Source organism: Nyctereutes procyonoides, unplaced genomic scaffold, assembly GCF_905146905.1.
Source record: "Nyctereutes procyonoides isolate TBG_1078 unplaced genomic scaffold, NYPRO_anot_genome, whole genome shotgun sequence".
NCBI classification, from domain to species: domain Eukaryota; kingdom Metazoa; phylum Chordata; class Mammalia; order Carnivora; family Canidae; genus Nyctereutes; species Nyctereutes procyonoides.
The window spans coordinates 58356676-58371171 of NW_026575146.1; the positions used below are offsets into that span (position 1 = coordinate 58356676).

Sequence of the window (14496 nt, forward strand, 5' to 3'; positions counted from 1 at the left end):
ATAAACTTTCCAATAAAGAATAAGTTCTGGGGATCTAACATATAGCATTGTAATTTATAGCTAATCATACTGTCATATATAATTGAAAATAATAACAAAAATTGAGCAACTATATACAAGTACATAAGCCCAAAAATGTTTTGCAGTGGGGAAAAAAAAAGAACATCCACTTCACCTCCAAAAGCTGTGTTACTACTATGTTAACAGCATCCCAATTCAGTTCCAAACATTTTCCCTTCTGTATTTAAAACAACCAAGTAGCATTTCAGTAAGGATGCAGGATATAAAATTAACACACAGAAATCAGCTGCATTTCCATACATTAATAACAAAGGAGAAAGAGAAGTTAATGATTCCATTTACAGTTGCACAAAAAAGAAAGAAATAGGAATAAACTTAACCTAAGAGGTTAAAGACCTGTACTCTGCAAACTATAAAACAATGATGAAAGAAATTGAGGATGACACAAACAAATGGAAGGACATTCTAAGCTCATGGATTTAAAGAATTAATATTCTTAAAATGTCCATACTACCCTAAGCAATGTATAAATCAATGCAATCTCTACCAAAATACCAGTAGTATTTTTCATAGAACTAGAACAAATAATACTAAAATTTGGAAACACAAAAGATTCTGAATAGCTAAAGCAATCTTGAGAAAAAACAATAAGCTGGAGGTATCACAATCTCAGATGTCAAGATACACTACAAAGCTGTGGTAATCAAAAGAGTATGGTACTGGCACAAAAACAGACCTATAGCTCAATGGAACATAAGAGCCCAGATATAAACCTATGTTTATATGGTCACTTAATCTATGACAAAGGAAGTAAAAATATACAAAGGAGAAAAGACAGTCTCTTCAAAAATGGTGCTGGAAAAACTGGCCAGCTATATGCAAGAGAATGAAGCTGGACCACTTCCTTACACCATACTCCACAAAATAAACTCAAAATGGATTAAAGACCTAAATGTTAAGAACTGAAACCACAAAACTCATTTGAGCAAACATAGGTAGCAATTTCTTTGACAGTGGCCTTGGCAACATTTTTCCAGATATGTCTCCTGAGGCAAAGGACACAAAAGCAAAAATAAAATATTGGGACTACATCAAAATAAAAAGCTTTCGCACAACAAAGGAAATGATCAACAAAACAATAAGGCAACTGACTGAGTAGGAGAAGATATTTGCAAATGATATATCTGATAAGGGCTTAATATCTAAAATATATAAAGAACTTATGTAACTTAACACCAAAAAGGATAATCCAATTAAAAATGGACAGAGGACCTGAGTAGACATTTTTCCAAAAATACATACAGATGACCAATACATACATGAAAAGAAACTCAACATCACTCATCATCAGGAAAATGCAAATCAAAACCACAATGAGATATCACCTTATACCAGACAGAATAGCTAGGATGAAAAAGAAAAGAAGTTAAGTGTGGTGAGGATGTGTCAACTACACTTCAATTAAAAAAATGTTTAAAAGAAAAATTTCACAATACAAATTAAAAAATAAATTAGAAAACAAATAAGATGAACCAACCAAGTAACCTGCTCTTGTCCACATGTCATTCAATGCTTTTATTTAATCCCTTTACAAATACAGGTTGAACTCCTACTCTCTATGATTGTTCTAGGTGTTAAGAGAATGGGAAGCAAAAACAAGGTACTTGCCCACATGAAACTTACATTCTGGTGGGGGAAAGACAAATATTAGGTAAGCTAAAAAGAGTCATGGCAAGGACTGCTAGTATCAAGTGAAAGAAATGTGGTCTCTGTTAGAGAACAGTAGGGAAAAGTACACAAAACTTCGGCCACAGAGAAATTATTAGGCCAATAATAAGGATGAGGAAGAGCCAATGCATTGGGAAGAAAACAGAAGGATTTAGTCAGAAGAACCAAAAGGAGATCGTGATTCAAGCAAGGAGAGGGCAGCTGGCAGGTTGGTTGTTTGAGATTAAGAAAATTTAATCTAGAAGAGTGACTACTAGACTTAACAACTGGAGGTCACTACTATGCCCTTGACAAGAGCAATTTCATTGTAATGTAGAGAAGAAAGCCAGCTTGGAAGAGGCAGAGGAATCTGTGGTCAATCCTGAGAGGTTTTACTATGAAGAGGAATAGAGAGACCAGGCTCTTGTCTGAGACAGATACTTTCAAAAATGGACAAAAGCAGTTAACACACTTATCTGTGTTGTTGATGTCAAACAGAGTGCTAAGGCCGGGCAAACAGGTAGCATGCCCCATATCCTAAACCAGGCACACTGCATAACTGAAGGTGGTCTGGGGCTTCAGAGCATTCAATGGAAAGCAGTTCTTTTTTTTTTTTTTTTTTTTAAGATTTTATTTACTTATTCATGAGAGACACAGAGAGAGACAAAGACATAGGCAGAGGGAGAAGCAGGCTCTCCATGGGAAACCTGATATGGGACTTAATCCCAGGACCCCGGGATCACGACCTGAGACACCCAGGTGCCCCTTTGGGAGGCAGTTCTATTAGTTTGATTTCCACGGAGGGCCAGACTAAGATTTGTTGGTGCTGTCTTTTCTAGAACCTTCTAGTCATTACAGAGCTCAGACGTTATGAACCGACCTCAGACTTTAAATAGTTGAGGGATTCTACTCCTATCCTAAAAGACACCAGTGTCTTTGTAAGGATACATGGAACCATGTATCATGATTCCAAATACATATCCTTTATAAATATATGACCATAATAAAGATTTCTCACTCCAGCTTCTAGACACTGTTCAAGTGGAGATTTTTTTTTATCATGTTTTACTTTTATAGTTAGTTTTATAGGAGTACCACACCAAAAGTGAATATACTTTTTCAGACAATACTAATTATCCCTACTTCCCATTCCCTCATTACCCACTCCCTTCTCTGTACCTGACCTGGCTATTAAGTAATGCTTGTTAACTATTAATTCCATTCCATGGATTAGGAAATCTAGATTCAAAAATGCTGTTTGTCTGAGGTTACATTGTAGTCAGTAGGATACATGATGCCTGAACATGGGTATCTGTAGTTCATTTAAGAAAATTAGTAACACAACAATCTAAAAAAGGTATATGGATTTCTTTCATTTCTTCCTTTTTTAATAAAAGGAGGGACAAGGAGGGGAGGTGAAAAATTAAGTGTCTGAACTCTTCCACGTGTTATGGTGTAGAACTATTCTGGACAAGCTACTGGATATAAAATATCACAGAGCAAATAACTCCTCATGTGCATATCATTCATTCTACTAACGAAAAACAATAAAAAACTATACAGACAGGACAGCCCTGTAATAGTCTTTCTCTTGGAAGCCATTTAACTAAAACATTCAATGTTGAAAAATTATTACTAATGGACTCTTCCATACATTTTATAAATAGTCAAAGAACACTATATATTAATGAAACATTTGAATTATAAAAGTATAAGATGATTTTTTAAAAAATGAAGACATTCATATGAATAACAACACTCTCAGTGTTAAAGAATAAAGAAGTTCAATTATCTACCTATAATAAGATACACAACCATGCAATAGTATAAAATATAAAATTTACTAAAAATGTTTTCTTGTAACTGGCCTTCCCTCCAATACCCCAAATAATTCAGGACCAAAAGACCTTTACTTGCAGATCATTAGAAAGGACCATGCATTTAAAGTTAGAAAATATTAACTCCAGGGCCACCTGGTGGCTCATTCAGTTAAGCGTCATGACCCCAGGGTCCTGGGATCAAGCCCCGCATCAGGCTCCCTTCTCAGTGGGGAGACTACTTCTCTGCCCCCATTCCCAAATAAATAAATAAATAAAATCTTTAAAAGAAAATATGCACTCTACACATTAGCTAGCTGAGCAAATCATCACACCTCTCTGGGCCTCCATTTACTCACCTATAAGGTGTTAAGGGTTAGAAACCATGATCCCCACAACCTTCCCAACTCTGATGTTTTGAGAAGCCACATTTGAAAGTCTTCCATTTTCGGAGAAAGGGGAATCTTTTTTTCTTTTCTTTATTTTTTTTTAAAGATTTATTTATTCATTTGAGAGAGAGAGAGCATGGGCGTGCATGAGGGGGGTGAGGGGCAGAGGGAGAGAGGACACTCCCACTGAACTCAGAGTCCCATGTGGGGCTTGATTCTAGGACCCAAGATCACGACCCGGGCCGAAATCAAGAGTCAGATGCTAAACTGACTGAGCCACCCAGGCACCCCATGGGAAAGTTTGTTATTAAAGAAATGGACCTGTCTCTAATTGCAGAGATACCTCAGTGTACTCTTCTACAGAGAAAGGCAGTTCTCTCTCTAAGAGCTTCTTAAGTAATCAGCTCTATACTTCCTGAAACCCAATTGGCAAACCAGATCCTACACTAAGTTGAATGTACTTATCAGTAGAAGCATAAGTGAAGAAAACACCCTCTCAGTCTCAATTATGGAAATTCCATACCCCATTTCTTTAAAGCAGGAAGCGCTTAAATGTTAAGAAGAAAGCATAATCTTACCTGCAAATCCTGAAACTTACTATTTCACTAATAGACAAGAAAGGAATTTGAAGAGTATCCCTTTTAACATTTCTTATTATTCATTTTAAAAGTATATAAAAAGGGGGTGCCTGGGTGACTCAGTTGGTTTAAGCATCTGACTCTTGATTTCTCTCAGGTCGTGATATCAGGGGTCGTGAGATTGAGCCCCATCCTAGGGGCTCCCACAGAGTGTGCTGCCTGTTTAAGATTCTCTCTCTTTCCCTCTGCCCCTCCCACCACTCATGTGCTCTCTTTCTAAAATAAAATAATAATAAAATAATCAGCGTTTTCCTTGCTAATAAATTCTGTTCTATAAAAATAAAAAGTATACGAAAATAATAATTAAATGGCTTTGGAAAATGCACTAACTGGTAGGATTTTTCAAAAAATGACTTTTTAAAATATAAGTCCTCAGGACACCTGGGTGGCACAGTCTGTTAAATGTCTGACACTAGGTTTCAACTCAGTTCATGATTTTAGTCCTGCATCCAGTTCCATGCTCAGCACAGAGTCTGCTTGGGATTCTCTCTCTCCCCCTAATCCTCTGCCCCTCCCACTTGGGCTGTCTCTCTCTCTCTCAAACAAATAAATAAAATCTTAAAAAAATAAAATAAAATGTTGTCCTCTATGCATGTTTATGGATTTTGAATAAATCTGTTCACTGTCCAAGTATTAATTATGTACCACACCTCCCAAAGCACACTGTGTGACATGACTTCATATTATTCAAGGTAAAAGAATTCTGAGGTTCAGCTTTTAATACACTGCATTTCTTCTCTACAGGACTTCACAGAGCCTTCAGAAAACAAACAGAAATTTAGAGTCCTCAAAAGAAGGGCCTTTCCTTTGCACAGTATTTTTCTACTTTTGTAACTACCGAATACTTTTATGAGACTAACATTCTGTGAAACACAGTTTATAAAATTCTGGATTGGAGTTGATGAGAAATCTATAATTTAAACAGGAAGATTATGAGAAGGCCTCCAACCAGGCAAGCCTTACTGCAACAGACACACATACAACAAGCACACTGGCATTTCAAAATATTGATTGCTTCTAAACAGTAGACAAGCTTCAAAGAGTGGCTGATATATGAAAATCCTTTCAAGTTAAAATCATTTTTCAAAAAAAAAAAGATTTCATAACTTGGCCATAACATAACATAGTATGATGTCTTTATTTACATTTTGACTAACATGATGGAAGACTGATGGGGAGTGGGGAGAGAATGAGTCAAAAAAGGAGTAGGGAAAGAAAAAAAAATCATTCTATTTAAAAAATTGACTTCTTAGCTACAGCAAGAAATATCAATTGCATTGGACTGTGTCTACATGGTATGTAGTGTTTCTCAGCTGGTTTAATTACAGCATTCTAAATTATTAGTGATCATGAATTCTAAGGATCTGTAGGAAAAGACGAGGCTATGATCCAGACTTGGGGAATATATTCATAGTAAACTACCGGAAGGAAAAACAAATTATGTTACCTTCTTCCTTAAAAGAAAGCCATTCTCTAACACCCAGCACTGCAATGCAGTCTCAACTGTTGAGCTGAAATAGAGGCTCTATTTCACTCACTCACTAACTTGCACTGGTTAGCCTGTTATGTGGCAGTAGTTGCCTAGACTCACAAGAACCAAGATTACACTCTGGTATCATCAAATTATAATGATTACACATTTTCACAAGCGATGACACATCTCTGCGACAGCTATCACCACCTCTTGAGGGAGACCCTGTGCATTCTGGCTACATGGCATGGGCACACTGGCAACAGGATCATCAGCGAATTGGCACTTACTAGGCATGTGCAGGTTGTAGGGCCAGGAGCCGGATGCTCAGAGGTTCATGATAAAGACTGGCATGCCTGTCCTCTGAGCATATCATTAGCAAAAAAGCCTTTATTATCACAGAGGAGGAGGAAATTGGAGATCCAGGTCAGGGATCAAACACTAGCTAGCTATGAATTCAGTGTGGTAGAGGAGAAGGATATGGATGACTCTTCCCTGACACACATGAAGTGCAGCAAATAAAAAGAAGGAATATAAAAATTCTAAAGTGAACTTTAAAGACAAACACTGTACACAGTCAAATAGCAGCATCCAAAAACTACAGAAAGATTGAAATAGTTTGAGCTGAGGGGGAAAAAAAGTCTGTTATATTTGAGAATAAAAATTCATAGACCTCTAGCTATAAAATTTTGAGGATAATTCACGACAAGACAGTGTTTCTTTAGGAAATATGAAAATGCTGCTACAGAATCCTTGGTCAAAAATTGTTCTGAAATTGAAATTTTAATGAAGGGTATTTAAAGATGCATCTTCTCTCTGTTCACCAAGGGTGCACATGTGTGACACAACTGGCTGGAGATGAGGATAGAATCTGTGCCCACACAGACCAGATCAAAGCTAATTGGACTTTGGGGCAAATGAACTCACGACCCAGAACTCATTAGTCATGATCTAACACACTGAGACTGTGAGCCATAGCAAATACATGTTGATGTGAGATATTTACTTGGAATCATTTCTGTACTTAAATGGGCTTTATAATTTTAAAGCGTCAACTTGAGAAATGTTAGTTTGTGGGGTTTTTTTTGCAATGTTAGTTTTTCTAAGGTTTTGCAAATGAATGAATTCACTGATCTCACATTTACCTATTATGTGGAAGACCCTAATGGTAGTGGTGGAGTAGTTTAAAAAGGCACAGGGCAATATGTGGAATTCAGAGTCCTAAATAGGAGTGGAAAATACAAAAAGAGTAACTATATTACTTAATTTTATAGCAATAACTGAAGTTTACTGACTGTTTACTACTTACAAGATGCTACACAAAGCACTTCTGTAAAGCTAATTACCTCCATTTCATAGATGAACAAAAGGGAAGCAGGCTGTACATCTTTCACAAAGTCACACACTAGTAATTTCTCTTCCCTAACTTTGGACCAATTATGAAGATATGAGGATAGACACTGTCTCAACCCCCAATCCAATTGCCCTTCCTCCCCTGCTGCTTTCTACCATATACACATGGAAGCTACAGACCAGCATTCCCAGGTTCCCTTGCAGCTAACCACTGCTTTGCGACATGGTTACAGCCAAGAGATAGAAGCAAAAAAGAGCTGGGAGTTTCTGGGAAAGCCTCTGTGTGCATGTACATGTCTGTGTGTGTGTGTGTGTGTGTGTGTATACACACACACACACGTATCTGCATATATAGACGTATCCTCTTCTTCCTGTCTGGAATGTAGATGTGATAAGGGCAACCAAAGCAGATATCTTACAAACCTATCAGAAAATCTTGGCCCTGATCTCCTCGAGCTGCTAAACCAATGTCAGCAACAGACTAAAAGGAAGCACACTTCTGGAAGTTTCTAAAGGCTCATTTTCTATCATCATCTGGTAGCTCAGCTCCAAGTTGGCTCAGCAGATCTGATTAATTCTGATGGAAGAACAGGCTATGAAACCGAGCTTCAGAGACACCCACTCTTCCCTTTCGAAGAAAGCCACTTTTCCCTACTACATAGCCAGTTAATGTTCACTATCCCTGCTCCCGAGAAATATGCAGCACTCTGTGAAGCCAGACATCTTTCTATTGGAGCAATTTTTATGGTGTAAGCAGTCCAGTTAGGTTCCCTTTGCTATATGTCAGCTTGTAGGATTTTCTCCAATAAGGCTTACTTTATATTTGCACCATGTAGTGCTAGTGACTTGCACAATATGCTACCTTCTTATGACATGACAAAAATAAAGGCTCTAATTTGTTCAAACTTCTATTTGTCAGATTTTCCAGGATTCTCTGCTGATAGAATACTGTAATAAATGTAAGATATAATGCTACAGGAATAGACAGGAAGAGTGGTAACTCAGACCTCCACTGCAGGGGGGTGGTTTGTTCAGGCTTTGTCTAGGATGCCTTTAACTACAAGAACAAACCGAGTAGGAGATGGCACATGCTTGAGCAAAGGCAGAGTATATAATGCCTTTACTCTGGGGTTCTCATGACAGATAAACCACAGGCAAGGATGAAATGACAACAAAACTGAATGATCTCTAGCAGCGTCTAGAAACCCATTATATTTTCCCTGATAGTGGGCAAGTCCAAGTGGCAGGTGTATCTGTTTTTTGGTGTAAATGCCAACAGTAGTGTGGGTTTATGGTAGAGACTCTAAAAGCCAAAAAAAAAAAAAAGTTAAAAAAAAAAAAGACTCTAAAAGCCAACTCCAGGAGGCCCTGGTCCTATACAACAAACAGGTAAAAAATATTCAGAGTGTGTTTAAAATATGTAAAGAGTTATGGATTCATGAGAGCAACAGAAATTCATTGACTGTTCATTATGTGCCAATCACCTAAACAGATGTAAATAAAACAACAAGATGACATTTCCCACTCAGAGAGATTTCTTTCTAGTATGATAAACACAATAAGCATTCATAGCACCATGCTGCAAGTGAAAGTCAGGGTACATACAGTGCTGTCCTTACCCTACAGGGGAAAGATAAATTATATGCAGTAGAGCCATGGTCTATGTCACAATAGGGGAGATGATGGATCAGTTCATAAAGATCACGCAAGGCTTAGTGTAGGGAACCGGGAGGCAGAGGAAAACACACATCCAAAAAATAGGCATGAACAGGTAGTATTTGGGGAAATACGCACGAAGTTGGTTGTTTCCAGAACAGGTGGAAGGTGACAGAGAGGTAGGAATGGAGTGAATGCCAAGGTGGAGAGTTGAACTGTATTTTACAGGTAATGGAGGTTTTAAGGCACATGAGATTCAGTGACCAAAAGCCATGTGAAAAGAGAGAAGAGTCAGGATCCAGGAAAAACTTCCAGTTTTGTGTCAGTGATTGTCTTCTAGACATTGTGTTAGTTGTAAAGATACTTTCTCAAATCCTCACAACAACCTACTGAGAGTGAGACTATCAACCGCCCACTTTCCAGGAAAGAATCATAAAAAGCTCATAATAGTTAAGTATCATAATCATGATAATAAAACTCATACAGAGTTAAACTGGGATTCCAAGGTTTTGAGTTGTAATAACAATACATAACAATAACTGAACTTTCACTACGTGTCATGCGCTCTTCTGGTGTTAGATTTATGGCAGTGGCAGGAGTGGAACAAAGAGAGACAAAAACTCCTGCCCTCATAGAGGTTTACACGTTGACATCATGGGAGTCTATGAAACAACCCAGGGCAAGAGAAGGTGCAGTAAGAATAAAGCAGGCGGAAGTTATCGACCTGGGACCACACCAAGGTTGAAGGGAGGTGGGCACAAGAGAAGCAGAGAATCCATGGGGATCTCTCGGTGGCTCAGTGGTTTAGTGCCTGCCTTCGGCCCAGGGTGTGATCCTGGAGACCCAGGATCAAGTCCCGCGTCAGGCTCCCTGCATGGAGCCTGCTTCTCCTTCTACCTGAGTCTGTGCCTCTCTCTCCCCCTCTTTCTCTTTCTCTGTGTGTGTGTGTGTCTCATGAATAAATAAATAAAATCTTTAAAAAAAAAAAAAAGAAGCAGAGAATCCAAATTCAATTTCAGGTAAAGCCAGAGATCCAACAGATGGCAAACAAAACCTCAGTTGGTTAAAATGAATCCGTCCTGGTGACTTATAATAGTTCTTAGTCTCTCATATAACATTCTGAATCTTATTTAATCCAAAGTGGCTGAAAAACCTAATTGGTATAAAATTACAAATATATATATTCTTGGTGAGGAGTCGTGGGGGAAGGGAGGATGGAAAGGCAAGTTTAGACAGGAAACTAAGAGTTGAGGATCAACTACTCTCAAGGAGCCTAAGTACTTCGTTTAATAAATGCCAAAAGAAACTATTGCACTCATTTGTAATTAGTTTACAAACACACAAACAAATCGACCTTATTTATAAAAACAAAAAGCATAAGGTATCAATAAGGTATAGAACTCACCAACGAGGGTTATACATTTTTTTCTCAACCTAGTGAAAACTATGAAGAGGCATAACAGTTTTAAGAATTTAAAATATTCCACTGAGGTTCAGTGAGAGGAAAATCAGCACACATTCTTAACAAACCTAGACAAATTTCACTCATGAGCTTAATTTCAGTAAGTCTGTTTTGGAAAAAAAAATTACTGTGAAAACAAGGAAACAATTTGGGATGAGTGGGAAGTGTCAGAAAGTACACTATTTTCTCTAGCCACATGGGAGAACTAAAAATACTCCCACGCGTAAACTTACATCGCTCCATTGGTATAGACAGTATCGCTTCCTTCCACGTACTGCACCTGAGCTGGGTAGACATGCTGTACCTGTGGCACAGTCTGTACTTGCTGTACCTGCAAAACAAATATTAGGATCGTGTTGAGAAAGAGATAGGACAGGATACACAACGTTAGATTTGCTTCAAAGACCTCTCCAGGGGGTTGAAAACTATGGGATTCATGCAAATTTCAAGATAAGTGCATATTGGATCCAAATTAGCATAGCAAGTACGCTGAACAAATTCTCTACCATTTGGGAATGCTGTTTCTGCAGGTGCATAGGGATACACAGACTCCCAAATATTTGGGGTGAAAATTCTGAAAGCTCCTCACTTATTCTGATGGTTTACAAAATTCTCTTCATGTGGCCTGTTAAAGGTAAGTTTATTTTTCAATTTAAAAAATTCATGGGGCGCCTGGCTGGCTCAGTAGGTAGAGCACATGACTCTTGATCTCAGGGTCATGAGTTTTAGCCCCACGCTGGGTACAGAGATTGCTCTAAAAAAAATTAAAAATTTAATTAAAAATTAATGATAGAAAATCTCACACAAATGTAGAAAAGATAGCAAAATAAACCCCCTGTACACACACTCAAATGTAAAAAAACTACTATAATAAACCCCCAGTACTCCTCATCCAAGATAAATAATTGCCACCAGACCTCCCCTTTTAACCCCTTATAGGATTATTTAAACACAAGTGCAGAGATTCTATCACCTCAGTGATAAATATTTCATTTTGTTTCTAAGAGAGAAGGACTATTTTTAACACGAACACAATACTAGTATCACACGTAAAGCATTAACAATTCCTGGATATGACCTAAAATCTAGTCATTGTTAAAATCTAATTATCCCACTGTGTTCTTACAGTTAGTTTATTCAAATCAAGATCCAAACAAGGTCTGCATATTACATTTGAGTGAGATTTCCTATCTTTCTCTTTTAATCTCTAAATCTAATCTAATAAAATAAGCTAATCTAACAAAATCTAATAATGGCTAAATCTAATAAAAATATTTTTATTTCTTGATTATTACTTATTGAAGAAACTTGATTATTTGTTTTATAGAATCTCTGGAATTCTAGACTTGGCCGATAGCATCCCTGAGATGTCATTTTGTAAGCTCCTTTAACTCCTGTTTGTCCTATAAAGTGGTAGTTAGATTGAGGGCCTTGAACAGGTTCAATTTTGGAAAAGCTGCCACATAACAGCTGGTTATCTCTCCTTCCACAGTGTTAACATATGATCTGTGGAGTCAGGTGTTGTCAACTACACCCACTTATCATAATATGCTTCTTCTTCATGCTTTACCTGAGATTATTTGTAGCCACTGATGATTATTTTCTAGGGCTAGTATTTCAATTAATAAAGGTTATAACTTTGGTAGTCTGATTCTGTTATTCCTTCTACATTTATTAGTAGACTTCTATAAAGAAATCCCCCCTCTAGATGCCTGGGTGAATCCATCCATTAAGCATTTGCCTTCTGCTCAGGTCATGATCTCAGGGTCCTGGGATGGAGCCCTGCGTCAGGGCTCAGCAGAGAGTCTGTTTCTCCCTCTCTCTCTCCCTCGACCCCCTAGTTTGTACTCTCTCTCAATTAATTAATTAATTAATTAAGGTAATTAATTAAAAAATAAATTCCTCTCGTTAATTATTTGGTTACTTTGAAATAAGGTTTGTACAGGAAAAGGAGGATAAAATACATGATTCTTCTCCCTACCAGTATTCAGAATAATGATTTTATCCCCTAATTCCTTTCCAAGGTGAAGAATGTGGTTTGGGGTTTGATCTGGTTGGTATCTTTATGATTCTTGGTGGTTAAACATATTTGATGTTTTTCGATCCAATAGTTTTTTGGTTGGTAAACTGACCCATCTCTGACCAATGGTAGTCCCTTCAAAGGGGGTTCTAAATCTTCTGCCTACTTCTACTGTGATCTTACTGGATCACAGTTATCTTTTTTACTTCCCTTGGTTTCTGTTGAGATAAGATATTCTAGACTTATCTCTTATATTTCCTGTTCTAGATCTAGAATCAACCTTTCTTCAAAGAGCCTGGTTAGGGACACCTGGGTGGCTCAGTGGTTGAGCATCTGCCTCTGACTCAGGGCATGGTCCAGGGATCCTGGGACTGAGTCTCACATCAGGCTCCCCTCAGGGAGCCTGCTTCTCCCTCTATCTAAGGTCTCTGCGTCTTTCTCTGTGTCTTTCATGAGTAAATAAATAATACCTCAAAAACAAAAACAAAACAAAACAAAACAAAAAAACAAAGAACCTGGTTAGTTAGGAGTAATGTAAATATGTAAAAACTGTTTAGAAAGGCAATTTATAAACAGACTATTTGAAAACTTTGTGATTTCTTCTACAGAAATATTTACCACTGGAAAAGTTGCTGTACCATATTATTAAAAAATACAGTTTAGGGGTGCCTAGGTGGCTAAGCAGCAAAGTATCTGCCTTTGCCTCAGGTCATGATCCCAAGATCCTAGGATCAAGTTCTGCATCAGGCTCCCTGCTCAGTGGTGGCCTGCTTCTCCCTCTGCCTATGTCTCTGCCTCTCTCTCTCTCTTTGTCCCTCTCTCTCAGGAATAAATAAAAAAAAATTAAAAAATACAGTTTAGAAGAGCAAAAAGTTAGAAGGGAAAACTTTAATGAATGAGAAACAGAGTGATTAAGTAAATTAGAATAAAACCATTCTGTAGAATATAAGGCTAATGTTAAAAAAATTAAAATTGATACGTACTTTATTTTTTGTGCATTAGATTATTTTTATTATTCTCTTTATTATTACCATATTTCTATTGTGTCCATAGTTCCTCTTTTCATTTTTTTAAATTTATTTTTTATTGGTGTTAAATTTGCCAACATATAAAATAACACCCAGTGCTCATCCCATCAAGTGCCCCCCTCAGTGCCTGTCACACAGTCACCCCCATCCCCCGGCCACCTCCCCTTCCCCCCACCCCTAGTTCGTTTCCCAGAGTTAGGAGTCTCTCATTGATACATACTTTAAAAATAAGATTTCTATCACTAAGATGTTATCAAGTGAAAAAGTTACAGAATAATACTTACAGAACTGCTTTATGAATATATGGATATTTCTAATTTGTGTGAACATGTATATATAAATGGATGTAAGTACATAAAGGAAAATAGAAGGATGTACATCAAACTTCTAAAAGTGGTTTCTCTGTTGAGTGACATGAAATGAGGTGGGAGAGGTAAGGTGACTAGCATCTTCTATTCTGAATATCTATATTACTCTTGGATTTTTAAAATGAAAATGAATTCATCTGTTACATAATACATAAAATACATAAATCAATATATGGAAGGATTTCTACTTGCAGCCATGATGGAATAAATATACTAAAAATGCCCTCCCCACACTAAACAAGTAGAAAATTGGACAAAAGATGTAAAATGATGTTTCTGGTCATTTGAGAAAAGGCATCATAACAATGTGATCCTTAAGAGTAGGTGAACACACAAGGTGATCCTATAATGATCCCAGCTTTTGAAATGGAGGCATTTCCTAGACTGCTGAGCAGGGAGTAACCAAGTAGAACATCATGATCACACCATGGTGAGGAGATACACTCTGGAGTTGGGGAGGCTAAGGCAGCTGAAATTTGGGAGCACTGTCAGAGAGGGCATTAAGCAGAGAAAGAGATCCCAGAACATTAACAAAAATCCCCTTCATCCTGATGCTGAATACTGAA

The 14496-nt window shown here is 37.5% G+C and overlaps 1 protein-coding gene across 8 annotated transcripts in view; it reads right to left on the reverse strand.

Moving 5' to 3' along the window:
- RFX3 (regulatory factor X3) overlaps nt 1–14496 on the reverse strand; it is a 288427-nt gene that overhangs the window by 113376 nt on the left and 160555 nt on the right. For all 8 annotated transcript variants that reach the window (XM_055309886.1, XM_055309893.1, XM_055309885.1 and 5 more), the window contains exon 3: nt 10748–10845. In XM_055309886.1, the coding sequence (XP_055165861.1) occupies nt 10748–10845 (98 nt within the window). The remainder of the gene's footprint in view (nt 1–10747; nt 10846–14496) is intronic.